This window comes from Amphibalanus amphitrite, unplaced genomic scaffold, assembly GCF_019059575.1.
Source record: "Amphibalanus amphitrite isolate SeventyFive unplaced genomic scaffold, NRLGWU_Aamphi_draft 000077F_arrow, whole genome shotgun sequence".
Classification (NCBI taxonomy): Eukaryota; Metazoa; Arthropoda; class Thecostraca; order Balanomorpha; family Balanidae; genus Amphibalanus; species Amphibalanus amphitrite.
Window position 1 is genome coordinate 199,759 of NW_024881573.1, and position 24,168 is coordinate 223,926.

Below are 24,168 nucleotides of genomic sequence, written 5' to 3' on the forward strand. Positions count from 1 at the left end.
ACTAAAACGTTTTGTAGCACGCGGTGGTATATGCTGCTTTGCGCGCAGCAAATGCCGCACTTTCAAATAAAGTCGCTAGGAACAGCGGAGATCCCAAAAAATAAACAAAAGTAAAAGTCTAATATCTTGAAAACCGGTGAATATTTTTCGATGAAATTTGGTAGATATTCGTTTTTGCTCTTTCTGAACCGAGCGACATCACTTTCATGTCAATTCATTAACTTTTTTGAAGGTGGGAGGGTCCCCTTTAACCTTCCAGGCGGTGGGGGGCATTTTTTAGCCCCCCTTAAGTTTTTTGGATATATCTCGAGAACCGCTGCGCCGATCGTCACAAAACTTTCAGTACCCTCCCGGGAGTAGCTAGCGCACATGGTGACCACAGTTTTTTCCAAAGGCTATGATAGGTTGGCTGCTAATGACGTCAGAGTGACGTCATTTTTGCCATTTTCGACCCAAAAAAGGTTTCGCGGGAAGAGCTGTCAGGCCTACAGCTTTAGAGATACAGAAAAATGTTCCGACATAAAAGGTGTGGAATCAAAAGGGCTACAAAACTGCCATTTCGGTTTTTCGAATTTTTGGATTTTGACCCCCAAAAATCAAAAAATAATTTTTTTTTGAAAATAATAGCCGAAAATCCAAAAAGTTTTTTGAATTTCGAAAAAACCGGAATACATGTGATAGTCCCTACCGCCTTCTATCTACATACCAAATTTGAGGTCAATACCTCTTTTTTTTTTGGCCAAGTTATAGCGAAAAAACTGTTCAAAATTGATGACGTCAAATTTTCAAACTCAATTTATAGCAATTCTAGACCTCGTAGCGCAAAACAAAGACGATCATTAGACTCCCCGTGACGAGCTGCATCGAATCAATACCCATTTTGTGCAAAAATATCAACTTTGAAATTTGAACTTTTTTGACCTGACCTTGACCTGACCTCCACCAGAAAGTGACCTAAACCGTACCTGATGGTCTTATAACCAATACCATTGAGCTGGAAATGAAAAACTGGCCATAAAAGATGCATCGCACAACCTAAGTAAAGTTGGGTTCATGTGGTGACCCTTGGTGACCTTTCGTGACCTGACCTGTGACCTGACCTGGTATGACCAGTGACCTCTAATAGCAACATATGTACTAGACAACTGACGCCTTATCGCTGATTTTCGACAAAATGCGTTTTACTCGGTGTTATAGCGCTTTCCCTAGAAGCCCAGTGAACGGTGAAACATTTTATCTTTGACCTGACCTGTGACGTCATCGGTGACCCCGAGGTCAATGAAATTTGGTTTCCTTCGACAAATTTGACAGGGCTATCGAACGCCGTTTGAATCTTCCGGATCCGTCCAGTAGTTTCGGAGATACGAGGGGGCAAAAACATGCCCCCCCACCGCGCGGAAGGTGGCTGGGAGGCCGACCGCCTGCCGGGTTAAGGTTTTTCGCGAATAACTGGCCTATAAAGCGGCCGATCGCGACAAAACTTTCAGCACCCTCGCATTTATTAATTTTACACCTACACTGAACATTTCATGACCCTGACCCAAATGACCTTTAACCTGTGACCTTTTTTCCGAGACCATGTTTGGCCGGAATCGCGATTTGGCGTATATCGGCTCGCATTAGGGGCGTTCCACGACAAATCGACAAATAAAAAATTAAATTTGCACCCTCATATTTTATTTTTCGTTGAAAACTGGTGTAAGGGGCTGTGATGGGCGGGAAAGCCAGCTGTGGCAAGGATTTTTTTCTTCGAACAACGGTTTCCGAGATATAGCCTCGGGCAATTCCTGGAGGCCACGCTGCAGCCCTATGTTTGGCGGCTTATAACTCAGAAACTATTGGTTTTCTATGATAAAAACTTTATATGATTCAACTCACAATCAACCAACAAACATTTTAGGTATCTCATATTTTTAATTTTTGAAAATTTTGAAAACGTGACCTTTTGACCTATTTTTCGAAGAGTGACCTTGATATTTTCCCCACTGAAAGTTGCAATTTTGTCTGATGACGATTAAAGCCTTATCAATTGTCATTCATATGCGATAATAAAAAAGTGGTTATCGCCCTGCGTTGACCTCAGGTCAGGTCATTTGTATGACCTGTCCATTGTTACGAGCGGGAGCGACAGCGAGATCTCGAGAATAAAGCAAGATAGCGACAAGCGGTAAACGGTAAAGGGTACCGGCCGGCCGCCGCGCCGCCGCGCCGCCGCGGCGGCAGGATGTTTGACTTTACACCGCTATTACTAGAAAAGTTGTGAACCGATTTTCTTGCTTTTTGCACGAGAAGATCTGCAATTCAATTCTGGACAGGTAGCCAAAATGTCACATTGATATTATGCTTGCGGCGCGAGTTATTGGCGAAAAACAGGAGGGGTGGGCGAAATCCGCCCCCCCCCCCCTTCCACTGCGCGTGTTAAAGGTAGTGTGCCAGCTTTCCTGGACCGTATGGAGTTAATGGCCCAGATAAGGAGAACCGGATTTTTAGAACTTATCCATACCTTCAAAACTCATGGAAACGTCTTAAATTCTTCAAATTTTGAGTGCCCCAGTGCGAAATTCGCCCCGATGGGTTGTCGGTCGTACCCCAACCACATTTCACACCACTATGAACAATAAATGCACACACTGAAATCGCTATTACCGATATGCTCATCCAATCAAGTTTCGATAAACCCGTTCATCATCATCTCCTGCGGTTTCGAACACGCCTGTTAAGTGGTGCGGTAGACCGCGCCCAAAGCCAGGGCCCCGGTAACGTGAGGTAGCCGAGTCGGGGCAGCGTGCGCTGACCCAAGCCGGGGCCGCGCGTCCTCCCGGTGTCATGTGATTGCCCGGGGCTGCCCGCGGGGATGCGGTAGACCGCGCCCAAAGCTGCGGCCCCGGCTTCGGTCAGCGCACGCTGCCCCGACTCGGCTACCTCACGTTACCGGGGCCCTGGCTTTGGGCGCGGCTTCTGCTCATACTTTGTGGTGCGGTGGTGGTTCGTCGGGCCGCGCGCTCTGACTTCGGCCAAGAAAAATGCGTCAGCTGATCATTGTCATTTCTGCCACTTGCGTGTGGTGAAATGGGGTCATAACTAAGAGACGGCTTTTTCATATCAATTATTTTACATAAAATCATATTTCAAACCATAAATAATGTTCGACAGCCAAATAAAAGAAACAATACCAATACAGGCTTACAGATTAAGGCTCGACATTGTGTTGTCTACGATTAGACAGCTGATAACTCATTCCCGTACGTCGTAACTCTATAATGACCTTTGCTTATTGTCACATGTGCGCCGCATTCGCGATTGTTGCCGACGCCTGTTTGCAGCTCAGCCCACTACAGTTGTTATACATATCGAAAAATCGATAAACTTTTAGGCGAAAAAGGCACTATTCCAGGCCCAATTTTGATTTTCGTTGCGATATTAGGTAAAAACAGAAGCTTCTTATCCTAGGAAAAATAAAATGGGAAATCTTTCAAAGGTGGCACACTACCTTTAAGGTGCAAAATTGGTGCCCGGAGGGGGTCTTATACCTGCTATAGGTACTTTGGGAGATATCGACTGAAAAGGAGAGGGGGGCCGTTTCGCCCCCCCCCCTAAACGGGTCGCGGGTTACGATGACATCGGAGTGACGTTATAGAGTGCCGGCCTTACCGCTGTTTGCGAAGACAGCAGATGGCCTGCACGGCGTGGCACATGGCCTGCTCCTCGGCCGCCACGTCCGGCACCGGCGCGCCACCCACGTGACAGGGCTGGCCGTCGCGCGCCGCCCGCGAGCCCAGGCGGCAGCAGTGCTCGAACGTGGGCTCCACAGCGGCTGCGGTCAGAGCGGCCGGCCAGGTCAGGTCAGCTAGGTGCCGCACAAGTAGCCGAGTCAGGTCAGTCGGTACACAGAACACACTACACAGCAGGCGTTGGTCGGGCCATACATTTTCATGATACGGTTTATATGACCCAAAATCCATGGAATAGGGTTGGGACCTATCTCCACACTGTATGTTTTGGTAAAATAAGAAAGCTGATAATTTTTTATGATTTAATTTAAAATCATTTTGTTAAAAAAATGCCTAGTTAGCTCAAAAATTAATTATTTGTGACTGAAAACAACTTGCTTCTGATTGGTCGGGATAATCATGACGTCACATGTAGGTATATAACTGTCTGTATATTTGGCGCAGTTCAGACACATATTTTCTATGTATTTACCTATGGTAAATCGGAGTGATTGGTCGTGTTTTCAGTGTCTCTTTATTTTGCGCTGGTATTGCGTGGCTAAGAAATTTGATCAAGAATAACATACCTATACTAAAATATTCCTTTAATAGTGGAGCTTCAATATCTGTGAGTTTTATTGGCAAGCGAAAACTGATTTCGCTGTTATTTTATCTGGAAACCAGTATAACGCCTTTTGGGGCGACCAACGGAGCGAGCGAGAGGGTGAGCCTTGCACGTGCGAAATTGCGGGGGGGTACCTCCAACTGACTTGTGCACGGCACCCTACTAACCGGTCTCTAGCGATGTGCCAAATTTGAGCACAATCGGCCCAGCCGTTCTCGAGATCTGGAAGTGGCACCCTGCACGTGCACACGTGCAAAATGGGTCCCAACTGACTTGTGCACGGCACCCTACTAACTGCTCCGTAACCGACAACCGTTTACCAAATTTGAGTGCAATCGGTCCAGCCGTTCCAGAATCGACCCCTGCACGTGCGCACGTGCAGCAGCACCCCAACTCTGGCACATGGATATGCAGTGCCTAGTGGGTGCCTACCTACATGCCAACTTTCAGCGCAATCGGCCAAGTAGTTACCGAGATATTGCAACAATTACAAAACTGACACCTCTTCGTTTTGCACGTGGCACGTGCATAAGGGGTCATCCACGATTACATGACAAAAGTCAAAAGACAAAAAGTCAAAAGACAAAAAGTCAAAAAGTCAAATATGCAAAAATTCAAAAATGCAAAAAGTCAAAAGCAAAAAGTCAAAACCGCGAAAAGTCAAAAAGATAAAAGTCAAATGGTAAAAAGTCAAATAAGCTTAAAGTCAATGCAAAAAAGTCAAAAAGGCTATAAGTCAAAAATATAAAAGTCAAATGTCAGAAAGTCTCAAAAGCAGAAAGTCAAATGGAAAAAAGTCAAAGACGCTAAAAGTCAAAAGGATAAAAAGTCAAATACAAAAAGTCAAAAATAAAAATAATAATTGCATAAGAGTCAACACAACAAAATAATAGTTTCAATTGCAGAAATCTGAAGAATGGTGGTTCAATGACGAAATGTCACTTCGAAATCATTGAGTAGCTCTCGACGTGTCACATAGATTTCGACGTCGACGACGTCTTAGAGCATTTGTCGTACGTCTATCTACTTGGATTTGATTTGATACGAGATCCAGGAATAAATTATATGAAAAACTTTGAACTTTGTTAGCAAAAACGTGACCATTCCATTACCATTTACCCTTGATTAGGTCACTTGCCGTTGTGGGTAGTCTTCTTGCTCTCCAAGGTCAAACGTTAGATGTCAGTGAATTGACTTTACTCAAAATTTTGCGATGCGTCAAAAAGTCCGTCTTGGATGGATCAAGTTGAACGTCTGTTGCCCAAATTTTAGCCTCCGATCACCACCTGTTTTCGAGGAATCCGACTTAATAGCGCCCTTTTCCCCGCCAGGCCTCCTACGTCCGGTCTGAATCAACCCTTGCATGGGGGGGGGGGGGTGATGCAGCCCCCATTAGCAGAGTTGGCCTACGCCATTATTTTGAAGTTTTCGGTAACCCGTAGCTGTCAGTACCGTTTCGTAGCGTAATTGGGATGTTTCGGTAGCGTAGTACGGAAAATAATAGAATAACGTAGGAACTACGAAATGGATTCCGTAGCAATTACAGGTCAGCTGTATTTGTATAAGGTACATAATTTTTTCAGTTTACTCATATCGTATATGCCTGATACGCAACGCAATGATGAATTCACTGGCTAATCAAAATTGTGCGCGTGTATGACTGACTACACCATTATATATATATATATATATATATATATATATATATATATATATATATATATATATATATATATATATATATATATATATATATATATATATATATATATATATATATATATATATATATATATATATATATATATGTCGCGGTAGCTTTGGTGTCTGTCTCTGCTTCCTCTGCTGCTCCTGTTGTCCTCAGGCGGTGCTCAGGCGCGGGACTAGGGAGGGCAACTGGACCCGCAGCAGACTGTTCAGCTACGCCAGCCGTAGGAGACACTGTCGCGGCTGCTTTGGTGTCTGTCTTCTCCGCTGTCTCTGCTGCTCCTGCTGTCTTCAGGCGGTGCTCGTGCGCTGAAGAGAGACCAACTAGACCCGCAGGATCGTGTTCCTCTACGACAGCCGCAGAAGAGACTGTCGCGGCTGCTGTGGTCGCCGTCGCGGCTGCAGTGGTCGCCGTCGCGGCTGCAGTGGTCGCTTTCACGGCTGCTGTGGTCGCCGTCGCGGCTGCTGTGGTCGCCGTCGTGGCTGCCAATGTTAGTTGTTGCTCCCCTTCTGGTCCATTTCGGGTGTCACGGGACACTGCTGCTTCTGGACGGTGCCCTTGTGTAGGCGGGACACCGGCTGGACGTACAGAATGCTTCGTAGCTCCGAGATGTTTATCAAGCTGCCTTCGTATCTGATCTTCAACCATGTCTGAGTTGTAATGGTTATTTGCCAGTATACTGCGGATTCGCTGCAGTTCTTGGTGTAGTAACTGCCACGATGTCTACATTGCCTACATTGGACACATTGCCTACATTGGACACACCGTAACAACGATGAGCCGTAGGATCACAATGCATCTCCAGGACGGTGCACCTTTGCGACACATGCAGCAGGAGCACAGCCTGGAGCTCGCGCGAGATATGATGGTGCAAAACACATCTGTCTTAGCACGATGCTCGAACAGGAAGAAGCTGCAGGCTCTGGAGGCCGTGTATATTCGTGACAGTGATCCCTGGATCAACAGGCAAATGAACTTGCGTGGTTCGCTGATGGTGTTTGATTCGGCGCCTCTCAAAGCCCGGATCTAGATTCCCTAGACTCTAGCCACGTAGGTCTGTAGTAGCTAAGAGTTAGGACCCCATGTATGTATCCGACAGTAGAAGTGCTCCTGTTGAACGCAGCGTGCAACATTGCATTTAACTAGTGGAGTGTAAGATGATTTCACCCAAGATTTCACCGTGCCGATAGCGACTAATGTGCATCATTTACGATTATGCGAATCATTTATAGCATTATTTATCCCATTCCTGTGTATATGTTCGCCTGAATTTATCACCTGATGATGTTCGATGTCCGAACGAAACGTCGTATATAATAGAGAATCATTCTCCAACATCCTTTTTGAACATAATAGTGAAACAAGACAGCTAATCCGACGAATCGAGAACCTTCATAAGAAAGTCAACAACGCTCAAACTGCTGTTAATTTTAATCTCAAATGCATATATATATATATATATATATATATATATATATATATATATATATATATATATATATATATATATATATATATATATATATATATATATATATATATATATATATATGAATGCAGAATGGGTATATGTATAATTGTCAAAGAATAGATTAACCCTCGCCCGTAAACGGCGATCTGCCACCTTCGCCCATGCAGGGGGGGTTGGTGCGACCCCCCCCTTGGCGTTTGAAAACGGAGCGTCGTAGAGCTTAGCGGAAAAGACCAACGGATTGCTCTCGCCGAGATCTCGCGATTGGTGGTATATTTTTTGGTCCTAGGTCAATATTTGACCTACTTTTGACCGGTCAAAGGTCAAATTTTCGGAAAAATAGACTTTTTTCAACTTTCCGCGGCGATTGCGGCAAAACGGTGGAAGATATCGACTTGAAACCTTCACAATCGTGTTTCTTGATCAATTCTCTATCGTTTGGTATGTATTTCGTTTCCCTAGCTCTAAAAATGGCGCGTTGGGAGCGCCGGAAGTCGGCAAGGTCACAGTCGGCGGCAGAAATTCGAAAAATCAAAATTTAAATTTTTGAAATCTGATTGTATTTTTGGATTTGGAAGGTCCATTTGCTCCCTATAGAAGCTAATATTGCTGCATATTCCCATTGAGGTGACAAGAATTAGCAAAATAGTGGTTCGGGCGCTTTTCAAAAATAGTACCGGACGCTGTTCCTCTTGTGACGTCATAGCTCCGTGACCTGACCTGACCCGGTCAAGTTTCTTATACCATATGATAGCCAATACTTGCCCCAACATGCATGGGAAGTTTCATCACGATCCATCAACCGATGTCCGTACCACCGGCAGGAAACCTCGGGCGTTGGCACTCAGTTTGTGAAAATCCGGCCGGAGGCTGTTCCCTTTGTGACGTCATAACTCCGTGACCTGACATGACCCGGTCAAATTTTTTTTTATCAAAAGATGCGCAAGGTTTACCCCATAAGGTACCCAAAATTTGGCGGCGCTGCGCGCCTCCGTTTTTGCACTATTTCCGAAAAACCTCAGGGGGGGTTGCACCAAACCCCCCTACATGGGCGAGGGTTAAGGTGATAATGCATACAATATATCTTGGTGTCTCAAGATCCGGTTTGAATCAAAGGTCAGGTATGTCAAGTTTCAGCTCTATCACCAGCGTATTCGGAGCTATCGCGAAAAAAAAACCCTAAGGGGGCGCGGCACTCCCCCCGGCCGGCGAGGGTTGAGAGACGATTGATGGATAAAGGCACGATAAAGGAAGGGAGCTATGTCAAAATTAGTGTCAGATTTGTGTTCCCCCCCCCCCCCCCAATTGGTATAATTATTCCGCTCCTGCAGTAGTTTCTCTCGTCGATCGAAATTTCTACATCGATAGTACATTTGTGACGTCATAAGCTGGCACTGCCTCAAGCAGTTTCAAGGCCACCACCCGTCACCAGACCTCCGGCCGTTTACACGGATGTGAGACGCCTGCTATATGAATACCACCGAGTCTTTCTTCCGGCCGGACCGACACCGGGGATTTCCCACTGGGGAGCCCCAGGGAAGTCCAGTCGGAAGTCCAGCGCATCTAGCGAGTAGCGCGTAGGCACCGCCGCACCGACGATGCTGCAAAGCCGGCGATCATTGTGCGAAGTATTTGGCTTACTAGAGACTAACCGTTTCCACTGGGTAGTGGATGATGACATATTGCATAACGTAGTACGATAAAATAATTTGCTGCGTTAATTAACAAATACCGTAATTCAGTAACGTAGCAATATATAACGTATCGTAATTCGGTATCGTAGTTTTGGCCAAAAAAGCAAACGTAGCGTAATGTAGTGCGTAACGTAACGTAGCGCAGGCCAACTCTGCCCATTAGTTTCTTCTGAGATGGATGCTTAACCCCCGCGGGGCTGGGGTCTCCAGCCGAACGCGCGGGGCTGGGGGGGTAAATTTTACCCCCCCCCCCTGTTATCTCCCGAACTAATGGTCCGATTTTGAAAATTCAAACGCCAATCGAAAGATCTCATCACGAACAACTAAAAACATGTACTTAATTTAACCCTCGCCGGACCTATTGGTTTTCTACATACGCGCCGGCCGAGGGGGGGGGGGCGGGTACGACCCCCCCTCGCCGTTTCGCCCCTGGTGGAGCTAGCGCGTCGCGGAAAAAACGAGCGTGTGCGCCGTTACGAGACGCAGAGATTGGTACCCGATTTTAAGGTCCTAGGTGAACCGGTGACCTCTGAGGTCAGGTCAAGTGCCCCAGGGTACGGTTCAGTTTTTGGTGAATAACTTCGCAAAAAACGGCCGCAGAGCCGCGATTTTGGCAGCATCGTGTTCGCCTCGCTCAGGCGCGTCGAATGATATACTTTTTGTTCGGGTCAGGTCAACTTAGGGTGTTGACCTCAGGTCAAGGTCAGGTCAGCACCCCCAAGTCACGAAGTTGGTCGAAAGAGGTCATGTCGCGTATCATTCGATTTGGCAGGTCTTCCTGAGTCCATTGGTGGCTTTCTAGACTCGCTAGCTCAATTTGATCGGGAGTTATTGACGAAAAACTAATATGACCTTGATGACGTCATAAATGACGTCACGGAAGGTCAACATTGCAAAAGTGACGCATCTAACCTTGCAAGGAGTGCATCAAATCACGATTCTGTGTGCTTCAGATAGTTGGAGATCGTTCCCGGCGCCAGAGTAGTAGTTTGAATTTTTCCCCATTGACTTATAATGGTGAGGTCACGAAAATGACCTGACCTCATATGACCTTTAGAAAAAAATCCGAGATATACAAGTTGTGAGACTCATAATGGATACTAGATTCTGCAAGTTTCATTTCCCTGTGACATCTCCTCTGGCAGTGAGGGCGTTGCGAAGTTGCGACATCTGAAGACCGTGCAGAGGTTCGCTTATGACGTCATAGGTCAGTGACCTGACCTGACCCAAAAATGCGGTTGGTGTCAAAAGATGCGGCTTGGATCAAAGGTCAGGTATGCCAAGTTTCAGCTCTCTATCGCCAGCGTGTTCGGAGCTATCGCGAAAAAAACCCTCCCCCCCCTCGGCCGGCGAGGGTTAAAGTTTGAGGTCAACGTCAAGGTCAGGTCAAGGGTACAAATTGCAAGTGTCTACAGTATCGGCCTTGCACCGTAGTTGCCGAAGAATGGAGTCATGGACTGAGACTGATTGCCCAAAACGTGTTCTTAGGCTACCAAGACAATATTCATTGCATACAGTATCATTCAGAAGTTAAGGTCAAGGTCAGGTCAGGTCAGGTCAGGTCACCAAAACAAAATATAGAAAAGGGCATGTGCGACACATGTTTTATGGGTCATTTTACTCATAAAATTCAATAGGCACACTCAATAAGTGATGTGGACCACCTCTGGATGAATTTCAGGTCGAGGTCAGGTCAAGGTCAGGTCAAGTGAGGTCAAATTTTGAAGTTGGTTGTTCATGCCTAAAAAGGTGTCTATCTGATGCAGTTTTTCACGGCGAATCGAATGATGCTATTTTTGTTTCCGTACGAGGTCTAGAACTTCCAAAAAAATCATTTTTCAAAATTTTTGTGTGTCGTGACGTCATAACATCTTGAATAACTCCCAAATTTTTGAACCGATTCTTCTAAAAATTGGTATGTAGATTGTAGGTGCACATAGACCACTTCTCTGACATATATTCCGGTTTTTTCGATACACTCAAAATTTTGGATTTTATAATTATTTTCCCAAAAAAGTCAATTTTTTTAATTTGGGCCAAAATCCAAAATTTTCAAAAAACCGAGAAAGCTATTTGATAGACAAAGTAGAATTACGTATAACCTTTTTTGTTACGTCTTGATTCCTTTAAAAATGAAGATGTTAGCGGCGTTTGAACTTTTGCAGTTTTTGAGGCGAAAATGGTGAACATGACGTCACTAAAACGTGAATTTCTCAAAAATTTTCCGACGGATTTCGCTCAAATTTTCAGAGAACGTGTCAAATTGATGTCAGAAAAGGTACTGAAAATTTGGCGGCGCTGCGCGCCGCCGTTTTTGAGATATTGCAAAAATTCGCGAGGGGGGTAAAATTTACCCCCCCCCCCAGCCCCGCGCGGGTTAACAGATCAGCAGAGCTCGACAAGATTTTGCATTTCCTACTTTGCGCAACTTAAAAAAATAATTGACCGGGTCATGTCAGGCCACAGAGCTATGACGTTAACCCGCGCATTGCTGGGGGGGGCGTTAAACGCCCCCACTTTTTTCGCCGGGCCATAGCATAAAAACGGCGCGCCGCAGGCGCGCCAAATTTTGGGTACCTGTAGGGAATTGATTGATGTAGATGTAGATGGCTTTTTTATGTAGATGGCTCTCATCAATCATCCTATAATCCTTAAGTAACTCATTCCACGCCATAACTGGCTTGTGAATCGTTATTGATGTGAGTTGTGACCTCGTCAGAACCGCTGTGCAAAGTGCGGAAACAGCTGCTGTGCTGTCGTGGCTATGCATCCTGTCTTTTCGCTTATACGGTATGGTGAATAGCACAGCCATGAATGCATTCCATATTTACCCAGAAAGAACTATCAACACGCTCGGTGGCGCAGAGGGTCTGCCCAGATCCGCGCTGCCCAGCGCACCGCTAGCCCGGAGGCGGTTGACGAGGCTGATCCCATTGGCATTGACCTCGCTCTGCGACCCGACTCTCGGACACGCCACAACCGAGAAGCGCTAGCCAGTAGCCTCGACGCAAGGGCACCTGGCACCATTCATGCCGTCTACAAGAACGGTGATTGGTTCGCTGCCGAATGCCATCAGTGGCGATATCAGGAATTTAGTTACGAATATCCTCAACAGATGGCTCTGACCGACGATTTTAAAGTACAGAGTGATCCAGAGGTTGACAGCAAAAGATGAGATGGCAGCTAAAAAGATCTCGGCACTTGTAAGCTACATTCCAACTTTCATGGCAGTCATACAAATAGGCCCTGAGATACAGATGCAAATCCTAGGCACCAGGGATACCGCACGTTACCTGTACCTATATCCTACACTGAAAACTTTGTTACCATTTGCTGAAGGGTAAACCTGTCATAGCATGGAAGCTTGAAACACAGACGTTTTTACTACCTTCCAGATGGTAAATTGTACTCTTTCATGGAGAGTAAACTCGTCAGGGAGGGGTTACGTGACACACAGACGTTTTTTACCATCCTCTGTATGGTAAACTCTTTTGATTTACTCTCGTCTAGAGGGTAACATTTTTCGAAGTTACACGCTGCGGAAGGGTAACTCTTTAACCCGCGCCCGGCTGGGGGTCCTGGATTTCCACGCCCTGCTGGGGGGGTGTTTGAACACCCCCCCTTGTAACTCGGCTCCTGGGCCACGTAGCGATACGCGGAAGGCGGCGTTCGAAAGAGCGTCAAAAATAATGACGAAATCACTTCGGTCAATTTTTTGGTCAGGTCAAAGGTCAGGTCACCAGAGGTCATTGAAGGCAAAATTTCGCCGATTTCCAGGTCGAATATCGAAAATTTCCAAGAAGCCAACGCATAACTCGGGAACCAATAGAGCTACAGCGCCGCGGAAAAGCGCATTCGATAGCCCTATTAACGCCCTTTCTGAGTAATTCTCTCAGATTTGACCTAACGTCAACGGTTTTGCCTGCAGGGGGCAAAAATTGCAAAAATAGCCGATTTTTTCGGAAACAGTTTTTCGGCAATAACTTTTGACCCAAGCCTTGTACGAGCTTACTTTTACCGGCATCGTGTTCCTCTCGTCAAGACGCATCGAATGAACTATAACTTGACCTTGAAAGGTCAACTTGAAAATTTGACCTCAGGTCAAGGTCATGACCTGACCGGAAAGGGTCATGTTGCATATCAGTCGATCCGTATCGTCGAGCTGAACACATCTAAGGCGTTTTCATCGCTCTAGCATGCCTCTATCAAAAGTTATTTGCGAAAAACTGTTAGATACAATTCATGACCTAAGATGACCTCAGGGCATAAACAAGGGTCACGGACACCATTTTCATGTTCAGTGTGTCTAAAACACTTGTATTTCAGTGTTTGGGAGTGTTTATAATGTCTTTCGTCCAAAAGAGGCGCATTTCAATTTTCTCCCATTGACTTATAATGGGGAGGTCGCAAAATTGACCTGACCTTAGGTCACCGATATCAAAATTCCGAGATATACATTTTATAGATACTGTTACTCTTATCAATCGCTGAAAGTTTCAAAGCGATCGGTCACTCGGTGTAGCTATGACATACATTGAAACTTTTTATGAGGTGAGGTCACTTCAAGTGACCTGGTGACCTGACCTTGAATGACCTTGGTCTGAAATTTTCACAACATGTGTAGAATTGATGTATGATAAGGTATACCAAAAACGGCGGCGCGGAGCGCCGCCGTTTTTGAGATATTCGCGAAAAACCACAAGGGGGGTGTTCAAACACCCCCCCCCCCCCCCAGCAGGGCGCGGGTTAACGTGACCCTCCTCTAAAGAGTAGCATGCCATCTACTCTGTGATTTACCACCTTACAAAGAGCATTTTCTTCTGGCTTACCCTTAGTCACATGGTAATGTTTACTCTTTCCTTTAGTGTAAACCCCCCAGAGGATGGTAACGGACCCACAGACGCTTTCTTCAGAAGCTTCGCGAAGCTTCTGTTCACCGGAGTTCAGCTAAAAAACATGTTTCAAGAGCAACAATATATATTTGGCATTCCGTACAAACAATACGAGGGGTTCACCAGCCATGATCATTGTGAGACTCTCCACTTATTCATACGGAGTTAAACAAAGCGTTCAGCGATGCACACGGTGACACGCGGTAAATGAACATCACGATACAACTTTAATGCAACTTGAATATGAATACTTAAAATGAATACTTGAATATGAATCATAATTCAGCTCCCTCAAATTGGATAAGGCTCAGCGCACAACATTTCAAGTGAACGGCAGCGTTCCTGGGTGGTCGCGCGTCTACGTGGGATAACAAAACTGCATCACTACAGTGCATGGCTTTTTCTAAGTCACCAACAAAATGCATCAAAACAAAATTTATGTATGTACCTACATACAACACTCTGCCACGTGGCCGCAATGCACGCGATGCACGCAATGCTCTATCACATCGGTACTTACAATAAAATGTCCGCAGAGGCTCTATAGGCGATGAGCAGGACACAAGCACAATCACCAACGGCCACGTCGCGCCGCACCGACACTGCTCACACCCTCTCTCGGAGACCAACGATGGAAAACCATGACGATGCGCGCGGCCTTCAACCTTCAAACGGCCGATCTCGTTTTTGATTGGCTGACTGATACTCTTTCAAATATCATCTTCACGAGGGTAAACAAGATCCACGCATGAAACGACCACCTGCACACGAGTCACGATACCCAGGAGGAAAGAGTTTTCGTAATGTTCAGGATTGCGAGAGTAATATTGATATTTACATGGTAATAATATTCTTTGCTGGCGAATAACTTCAATTTAACCACGTACCGTTACCATGCACATAATGGTAGCAGGCAGCAGCGAGGTACCCTTTCAATATACCCTTATCTTGCGGGTTTGGTAAAAATGAATCCTCCAGGAGGTTGTAAAAAAGTTTTGAGTGTACTGTTCATATTATAGGAGCTTCATTGTCAATGGCATTACTTCAATTTCTGAAACAGTAGCCGAGCTATAACTAAGTCATTACTTAAATAATTACATAGCAAATTTATTGCAATGTCCTATCAGCAAATACCTAAATGCAACCGACCAAGCAACTGACAAGCAACAGAAATACTTTACTCACTCGATTTTCTAAGCGCGAAAAATGCCGACGAGGAAATTTATTACGTCAGCAATCCACTTTTCAGGAAAAATTTCAAGCATGCTGGTGTTTTCCCTAGTTTGCTATCACATTTTTTCACAAATAATCTATTCATCACACTCATGTGTGTCCCTAAAACGAATCGATTGACCCTAAATATTAAAGCACAGAACTATAGCCATTCGCAAACAGTACGCATAATTTCCGATAGCGACGGCGACAAGGCATTGACCAATTACGTTGCGTGTTTTCTGCTGGCGTTGAATTGCACCCTGACTCCTGAGCAAAATGCCGTGAAAAGAATTGTCGTACTATGCTTTTTCTAAGATTGCGTGAATAGGGTGCCGTAAATGGAGTGCCGTGAAATGATAGCACGGCATTTGGTAGCCCAGCCTTTATAAGATTGGGACCTGGAGAGGGTGGGGCAGGCAACAGTCAGAGACACCAGTCCATCTATCCTCGCCGTAAAGAGACACTAGTCGATTCACCCCGCCGTACAGAGACACCAGTCAATGTTTTTCTCACAGACCAGTCAATCCTACATCGCCGTACGTAGACACCAGTCCATCCGCCACCGCCGCGCCGGCCGCGGCCCAGGGGGGGGGGGCGAGAGAGAGAGAGAGAGAGAGAGAGAGAGAGAGAGAGAGAGAGAGAGAGAGAGAGAGAGAGAGAGAGAGAGACAGACAGACAGACAGACAGACAGACAGACAGACAGACAGACAGACAGACAGACAGACAGAGACAGAGACAGAGACAGAGACAGAGACAGAGACAGAGACAGAGACAGAGACAGAGACAGAGTCAGAGACAGAGTCAGAGTCAGAGACAGAGTCAGACAGAGACAGAGACAGAGAGACAGAGAGACAGAGAGACAGAGAGACAGAGAGACAGAGAGACAGAGAGACCGAGAGACCGAGAGACCGAGAGACCGAGAGACCGAGAGACCGAGAGACCGAGAGACCGAGAGACCGAGAGACCGAGAGACCGAGAGACCGAGAGACCGAGAGACCGAGAGACCGAGAGACAGAGAGACAGAGAGACAGAGAGACAGAGACAGAGAAGTGATGTGGTGAGCGTACTGAACCCAAGGTGGACGCACGTCGCCGTGCCGGGCCGGGCCCGCGGCTGCCCCACTGCACAGTGGGGATTTTTCCGATCTAGCACGTATTTATTCGTAGAGGGCAAACCATAGGTTGAATTGTAGCCAGATTGTGCACAGATGTTGGCTGGTGTGTCCTGGTGAGAATTTTACCTGTAAATGTGCATAATCAACATAGTATAGGGGGTTCAATTGGACCCCCCGCTCAGCCGTTTGGCCCCTGATCAAGCTAGAGCTTCGCGGAAAAGTCAAGCGTGCTGCCTATGACGAAATTAGGCCGAATATATCCAATTTCAAAGTCCAAGGTCATAAGCTGACTTTCCAAATCAGTTTAATGACCCAACTAAAGTTGGGAAATCGAGACCTCTTGAAACTTCGCAAAGTTAGGGTGTTACGGGGTATTTTGGGGTGCTGATCACGAATTTCATGTTAGTTTTGATCACAGACGATGTCTTTATGCATTTAGGCCAGGTCGGGTCAGGTCAGGTTAGATCAATTAGTAGGCGTCCTACCGGCCATCCATAAAAGTGTCACCTACTACTGATAGCTTCGTAACATGGAACGAAGGCACTAGAACTACTTCGTAAATATTCAAATGGCTGCTAAAATCGAAATCAGCACCAAAAACTACCCTAGAAACAAGTAAAACTCGAAAAAGTGAACCAAGGTCATCAAAAGGTCAATGACCTTGACTTGACCTTCACGTGACCTTGCCACCCACCATTATGCATGGCACCAACATCATTTCACATATTTGAACGTTTAAAACCACAAAAAGACTGGAAACCGCGGATAATGTGAGCTGGCATACGCCGAATCGCGATTCCGGCCAAACATGGTCTCGAGAAATATGCCACAGGTCAAAGGTCAGTTGGGTCAGAGTCATGAAATTTTTAGGTTAGATGTAAAATTGATGATCTCGAGGGTACCGAAAGCTTCGGCGCGATCGGCCGCTTTTTGCGCGAGTAAATTGCGGAAAACCATGGGGTTTTATCCGACCCCTTCCCCCTCCCCCTCCCCACAAGTGCGATGGTTAATAAGGTTACGGTATGTATAATTTAAGCTTGTCATCCTATTCCTAATGAATGTGTCTCAGAAAATATGCATCATATAAATCACGAAGTAAAATTATTCGCCTATGTCCGGAACATACCTATATCGTGCTGTTTGCCCTAGCGCTCCTCGAGTGGGGTGTTAAGATACTCTAATGTGAATATTCCGTGTTCAGGCAAGTTTCGGCAGCCAAACTAGGCGTTGTCTTGTGCAGAAGAAAGTGGCGAATTCGATAGGATATATTTCGGAGTGGAAAAGTGTGGAGAACATTGTTGATTTCCTACATTTATTTAGAATACCATTCCTTCAATATGGTGTCTGTAAGGGTTTTTTGTAAAGGGCATTTTTGTGACCTTAGTAAGGTTGTGGCATACTTTCTGTTTGCCATTCCATTCCTAATAAAGGTGCCTTTCAGACGATATGCGACTTTAAGACCTCGCAAGATTAAAACCAACAGGACAGGACAATGAAATTGAGCTATACTTTCGGGCCTTGCTGAGCCCATTGAGTAATCACGCATGAGTGTGAACTTTGGGCGCATTTTTCCTAGTTTTGCTGTGGACATACAGATAAAACAATGCCATATGTGAAAAATTCAGACATTTCTTAGCCCTACTGACACAAAAAATAAACCAAAATCCAAAAAAAATATTTTTTGAATTAATAGGCGCTAGATCGGAAAAATCCCCACTGTGCACTGGCGGCCGTGGTCTGTTTACGGTCGGCATTCCTCACTGGCCGCCGCGCCGGCCGGCCGGTCCACTACGCCACCGCCGCGCTCCGAGGGGTCAGCCGCCTTGCGCCCCTGTCGGGACGGTCAGCTGCCCGGCAGTGTGCAGATGCCTGTCGTGCTGTGCTCCTCATCGCACGGCGGAACTGATCCGCCGTGCGATAAGGAATTCTTCATACAGGGAAAAGGAGACGATAAGCATAGATAAGGTTTGGGGACTTCTAGTTAACCCGCGCCGGGCCGGTGCTCTGAGATTCCGCGCCGGGCCGGGGGGTGTCTGAACCCCCCCTTCTAACTCGGCTCCTGGGCCACGTAGCGACACGCGGTAAGCGACAATCGAAAGAACGTCCAAAATAAGGACGAAAACACTTCAGTCATTTTTTGGGTCAGGTCAAAGATCAGGTCACCAGAGGTCACCAAAGGTCAAATGTCCACTATTTCAACATTTTGGAAACTGCCAACGGCTATCTCGGGAACCGATAGAGCTACAGCGCCGCAGAAAAGCGCATTCGATAGCCCTTTTACAGACCTTTCTGAGCAATGTTCTCAGATTTGACCTCAGGTCAACGGTTTAGCCTCCAGAGGGCAAAAACTCCAAAAATAGCCGTTTTTACGAAAAACGTTTTTTCGGCAATAACTTTTGACTCAAAAGAGCCACGACATTACTTTTGCCACCATCGTGTTTTTCTCGTCGAGACGCGTCGAATGAAAATTTGACCTCAGGTCAAGGTCATGACCTGACCAGAAAAGGTCATGTTGCATATCAGTCGATCCACAACGTCGAGCCGAACACATCTAAGGCGTTTTCAGCGCTCTAGCACGTCTCTATCAGAAGTTATTAGCGAAAAACTGTTAGATTCCGTTCGTGACCTGAGATGACCTCGGGGACATAACGAGGGGTCACAGTTGCCATTTTCCGGTTCAGTGTGTCCATTTTACCTACATCTCGATGTTTGAGAGTGTCTAGAATAGCGTTCGTGCAAAACAGACGCTTTTCAATTTTCTCCCATTGACTTAGGTATAATGGAGAGGTCGCAAAATTGACCTGACCTTAGGTCACCGATATCAAAATTCCGAGATATACATTTTATAGATAATGTTGCTCTAATCAATCGCTGAAAGTTTCAAGGCAATCGATCAATCCGTGTAGCTATGACGAGCATTCTTATTTTTTTCTGAGGTGAGGTCACTTGGCATGACCTGGTGACCTGACCTAAGGTGACCTGCGTCTGAAATTTTCACAAAATGTGCGGAAAAGATGCGCGAACAGGTGTGCCAAAAACGGCGGCGCCGCGCCGCCGTTTTTGAGATATCTGCGAAAAACCGCAGGGGGGGGGGTGTTCAAACACCCCCCCCCTCCCGGCCCGGCGCGGGTTTTAACCCTATTAGTGGCAGGGGGGTTGTTTTTATCCACCCCTCAGGTTTTTCGGGAATATCTCCGAAACCGCTGAAGCTACGATGCTGAAATTTTCTGACTTTTCCTAAAACTAAATTGGGCACATTCCCTGAAAATTTCAAGTTCATAACTTTACCAGGGGCGGCTCCAGAGCACTGGGAATTAGGGGGTCCTATTCGTGAAGCGAGTCATTTGGGCGAAGATCACGATGCTGCACCAGTTTTACGAACAGTGAATGAAAGGTATCATGTGATAACATATACAAAGTTATTGTGCATCCTCTTTTGACACGTTTTTGCTATAATAGGCGGATCCAGGCGTCCAAAAAGGGGGGTTATTTTTTATCTCCCAACATAGGTGCCCTGACACCGCCTATGCATGACCAATACAATTTTAGTCGTTCTCTCATAAGAAAATTGTAATATAACAAGACCATTGCCACCCTATTTAGAAACAGTACCAACAAAAACCTTATTTACTATATATACTTTTTGTGTACCCCCAATCTCAATGATCTGTATCCGCCTATGATTTTTGAAAATGCATATTTTTAGGATCCATGTGAATTCCTGGTTCATTCTCTATCGATCGGCAAAAGTTGCGTTAAGATTGGTTCAGAAACCTGGCCGTGATAAACAGTCTAAAATGTATCTGCAATTTGCCCGTTTTTACCCCCCTCTACCCCCCTATTGACATTTTTTAATTTTATTTTATTTAGAAATGTAGCTCTCGTTGAGCCAAATCGAATGCCGTTTGAATTTTGAAAATCGGCCGGTTAGATCTCGAGATATCAAGGGGGGGTCGTAAACAGCCCCCCCCCCCCTGCCACTAATATGGGGTAGCCAGGAGCCTGCCACTAATAGGGTTAAGAACGGGTATCCAAAGAGAATTCTTCAAAGGCTATTGGAAGACGTCAGGCGTGAAGGGAGACAAAAACGTGCTGATCGCATAAGTCAAAAGAAATTCAAGGACGGTTCTTGTCTCTGCAATACGTTGATGAGTAGCTTCTGTGCAAAATTCAGAGTAAGGTAAGGAATTCCGGCTTCAACATTGGAAGAACCCCAAATAACCATGAGAAACATGCTAATCAGATCGTCACTTTCAATACCTCAGTGTCCGGGGGGACGGAGATGCAGCACGTGCGCGTCAGGATTTACAGGGGATTGTACTCAAACTAATGTTGTTTATTGTTTAAATTGTAAGCTATTAGCTACTTAACTAGAGGGACAGCATTACGCGCAGCGTAATCAATCAATTTTCATTAAAATCGCTTTTGGAGCCGCTGAACATCCCTCAGAATGGCGGTATAATGTCGGAATTCTTTTACAGCCCAAATACTACATGTTATACAACTTTTTAAGCGGAAGTAAAAGTTGCCATTTTCTAATGAAATTCACGTTTTAGTTGTTTTGAAGAAAACTATGAGGAGGGGGGGAAGTTTTGACATTTGTCCTCGAGTTAGTTCTACCCATGACAAATGAAAAGAGACTAGAGTTATTTCATTCACTTTTATCAGATATTGTACAGGTGGGGGCGGCCAATTTACACCACCGGCCAAATTACCCCATTCCCAACCTCCCCTATGTCGCAAAGTGTCCGGAAAAATCCAGAACCACGTGCCCTTGAAAATGACCCTGCACACCGGAAATTTGGACTTATAGTCATTTCTTCGCAGGCATCCTGAATAACTTTGATAGCGATATGGATCGTTAAACAAATATGTATAACACTTGTTTAGCAGGACGAGACTCGAACGTTTCTTCCGTGGCTGGTCAGGCGGGCCGAGAGCGCCGGGTCTGCGAGTCGATAAGGGTCATTTCACGCTTCTGTGTGGCTGACTTTGATCCATCGTGACGCTCAGTTGTGTGATCGCGCCCTGTTGCCGGCTGTGAGAGGCGCATATTAATATTGGAGACTATTTTATTGCTGCATATTGTCCCTTCGGCATCCAGCTTTCACTGGAAAACGAAACAACATGCCTATGATTTCAAGAATATCATTGACTAAAAAAATTGATTACAAAATTATGAAGTTTTTTTTAATAACAACGAGGTTTTTGAAAAAGGTCATCGTACGATTTCGATAAAAATTGCATTTTTTGGAATCAGTTCAACGTCAGCATGACGCCAGCCTTAGGATGGTATATTTCGTTTCTTTTGTGGATGAGATGACTTTCCGACGAACCGTGGACGGGCTTACCCGAGTCCCATATTACAAAGACCACGTGACCATGACAAACTGATACCTACCAGCATGGGTGGAGAATTGTCTTCAAAGTTGGTATGGCGCCAGCTGCTTCATACAATGCTTTACTCGTATAGTAGAAACGTTGACTCATAAGGAAAATCTGGGCACATACTGAGAATAACAGTGCATTTTCTATACATCTACAATCTACATGACTGTTTCATATACCTATGCGTCAAAATTGAGATGAAATATTGTGAATGGTAAAGAACAAAATATCAAAACGCATTGAGGTTGTGCATCCTTAATTAAATCAAGTAAGCAGTGAATTACTTGTCTCAGTCTTGCTCCCTGAAACTCCTTGTTCATGTCAATGCTTTTTTACCTCATATTTTGAATTTTTACCAGCTGTAATCCTAATCATAGGTTTTACCCTGAAAAGTTGGTATGGCATTGCCATTCCATTTTTTAAGTTGGTGTGGCACATGCCATACCTGCCATACCACATTCTCCACCCATGCCTACCAGCAACGGCGCCACGCAGCAGGGATGTCATAGCGCATGATTCCGCATTTCACAAAACTGATTTAGTTATTTCTAATCCATCAAAACGCTGGTATAATACGGTATGCTGCTTCAAGCCTCGGAGTTTCTATAACGGAAGACAATTTTACCAGCGTGTATCTGCAACTTCCTTCAACTCATGATCAGAAGTGTCGCACCTCCCCCACCCCCCGCGTCGTGCGTAGTATGGTGACGACAAAATGACGCCGATGTCATTGTTATTTGTTTGGTTTATATTCTCGCCAATATCGGTTATGGCGGGGTTCCCCCACATGGCGGGGTTACCCCCACTTCCCCTGCCCCCTACGTGTTTCGTCAAAACAGGTCAATTTAACGGCAAGATGTATCGTCAAACGCGAGGATCGAACAGCTTCGTGTTTTAGTTAAAAACGTTTCTGTAATGCGCTGCAGTACCCGGTACGCAGCCAGTCCCACTGCAGTACCCGGTGCGCAGTGCCGGTCCCACTGCAGCGCTGCAGTACTCACCCAGCGCGGAGCGCAGCTGGCTTGACATCAGCGCTGTCACCAGCAGCGCGGCCACTGGACGCATGGTGAAGTCACCAGCCGGCCTCGGCTCCATTGTCGACCGGCACCACCGGCACCACTGCACTGCAGACCGGCACCACCGGCCACCTCTGCACTGCAGACCGGCACCACCGGCCACCTCTGCACTGTCCGCGCGGCTGGCACCAGCGCCGTCACCGACGCCGCATCGCCCACTTCTGAGGAGCGTCAGCGGGCGGCAGCGGGGCGGCGCGCGTCACCCACCGCCGGTGGTGTGGGCACAGCAGGCGCCCCCGCACGCCGCGGCCCACTGTTTACTGTCCCCCTCGGTCACCGCGGCGCCGCGCCGGAACACCGCCCGCCTGTGTGTATAGCAGCCAGCCACACTGTGTGTATAGCAGCGAGCCACGCCGGCTGCGACACACGGACCGAGCGGTCCACAGACGGTCCACACTCCACAGACGGTCCACAGACGGACCACAGACGGTCCACGGTCCACAGACAGTCCACAGACGGTCCACAGACGGTCCACGGGCGGTCCACAGTCCACAGACGGTCCACAGACGGTCCACGGGCGGTCGTCTGCCGGCAGGGGTATCCAACGGACCCTATCGGTTTTTCGCCACTAACTCACGCAAAAAGCGGCCGATCTCGACGAAGCTTGGCATAGATTTTAAACTAAACCATAGACACCGGGCGGGGTAATTTGAACATATTTTACGTTTTCTCTGTCGTGCCAAAGCCCAGTTCAACTTCAAATTCCAGATGAAGGCAAACTGTTTCAGTAGCGCAAATATCACTTGCTTTCACCACGTAAGCCTCATTTTTGGACGAGCCGAGCTAGCATAGGCTCACTTCTTCACCAAGTCACGGTGTGTTCAAACTGCCCCGCCGTGAGGTAATTTGAACATACCGGGAGGAGCAGGACCGGGAGGAGCAGGAGCCCTCCTGTAATTGGGAGCCAATACCCCGTTGGAGGGAGGTCTGAATAAAAAAGAGATATATGGGGTAAAAATGCCCTTGGAAATTTATACCCACGAATTTCTGGCATGTGTATTGCACGCATTCCCAAATATGGGTATCATATGAAAGCCCATGAAAACCCAAAAATAATGGTGGGACAAAAGTTACCCATTACCCCATCGAGGGTTAAGTTTCCCAAGATGAAAATTTTCTGACCTGACCCCCCGAAATTTCTGTCAGGGGCTCGCTCGGGTCTGAGCTGTTGTGTTCGGGTATAGGGGGTGTGTACTTGGACCGCCTCTGCGGCCCCACCTCTGTGTGCCTGGGAGCGCCCCTGCCGACGCTCAGCTGATCGTGCGCGCCAAGCGG

The 24,168-nt window shown here is 46.4% G+C and overlaps 1 protein-coding gene across 2 annotated transcripts in view; it reads right to left on the bottom strand.

Annotated features, from left to right (window-relative positions):
* LOC122379407 (fibulin-2-like) overlaps nt 1-23,323 on the bottom strand; it is a 222,546-nt gene extending 199,223 nt beyond the window's left edge. Inside the window, exons 1-2 of one of the 2 annotated variants that reach the window (XM_043361616.1) lie at nt 22,819-23,323; nt 3,652-3,814 (exon numbers count right to left, since the gene is read on the bottom strand). In XM_043361616.1, the coding sequence (XP_043217551.1) occupies nt 3,652-3,814; nt 22,819-22,912 (257 nt within the window). In that variant the 5' untranslated portion in view covers nt 22,913-23,323. The remainder of the gene's footprint in view (nt 1-3,651; nt 3,815-22,818) is intronic. The other variant, XM_043361617.1, reaches the window with a different exon arrangement.
* Nucleotides 23,324-24,168: the final 845 nt, after the last annotated feature.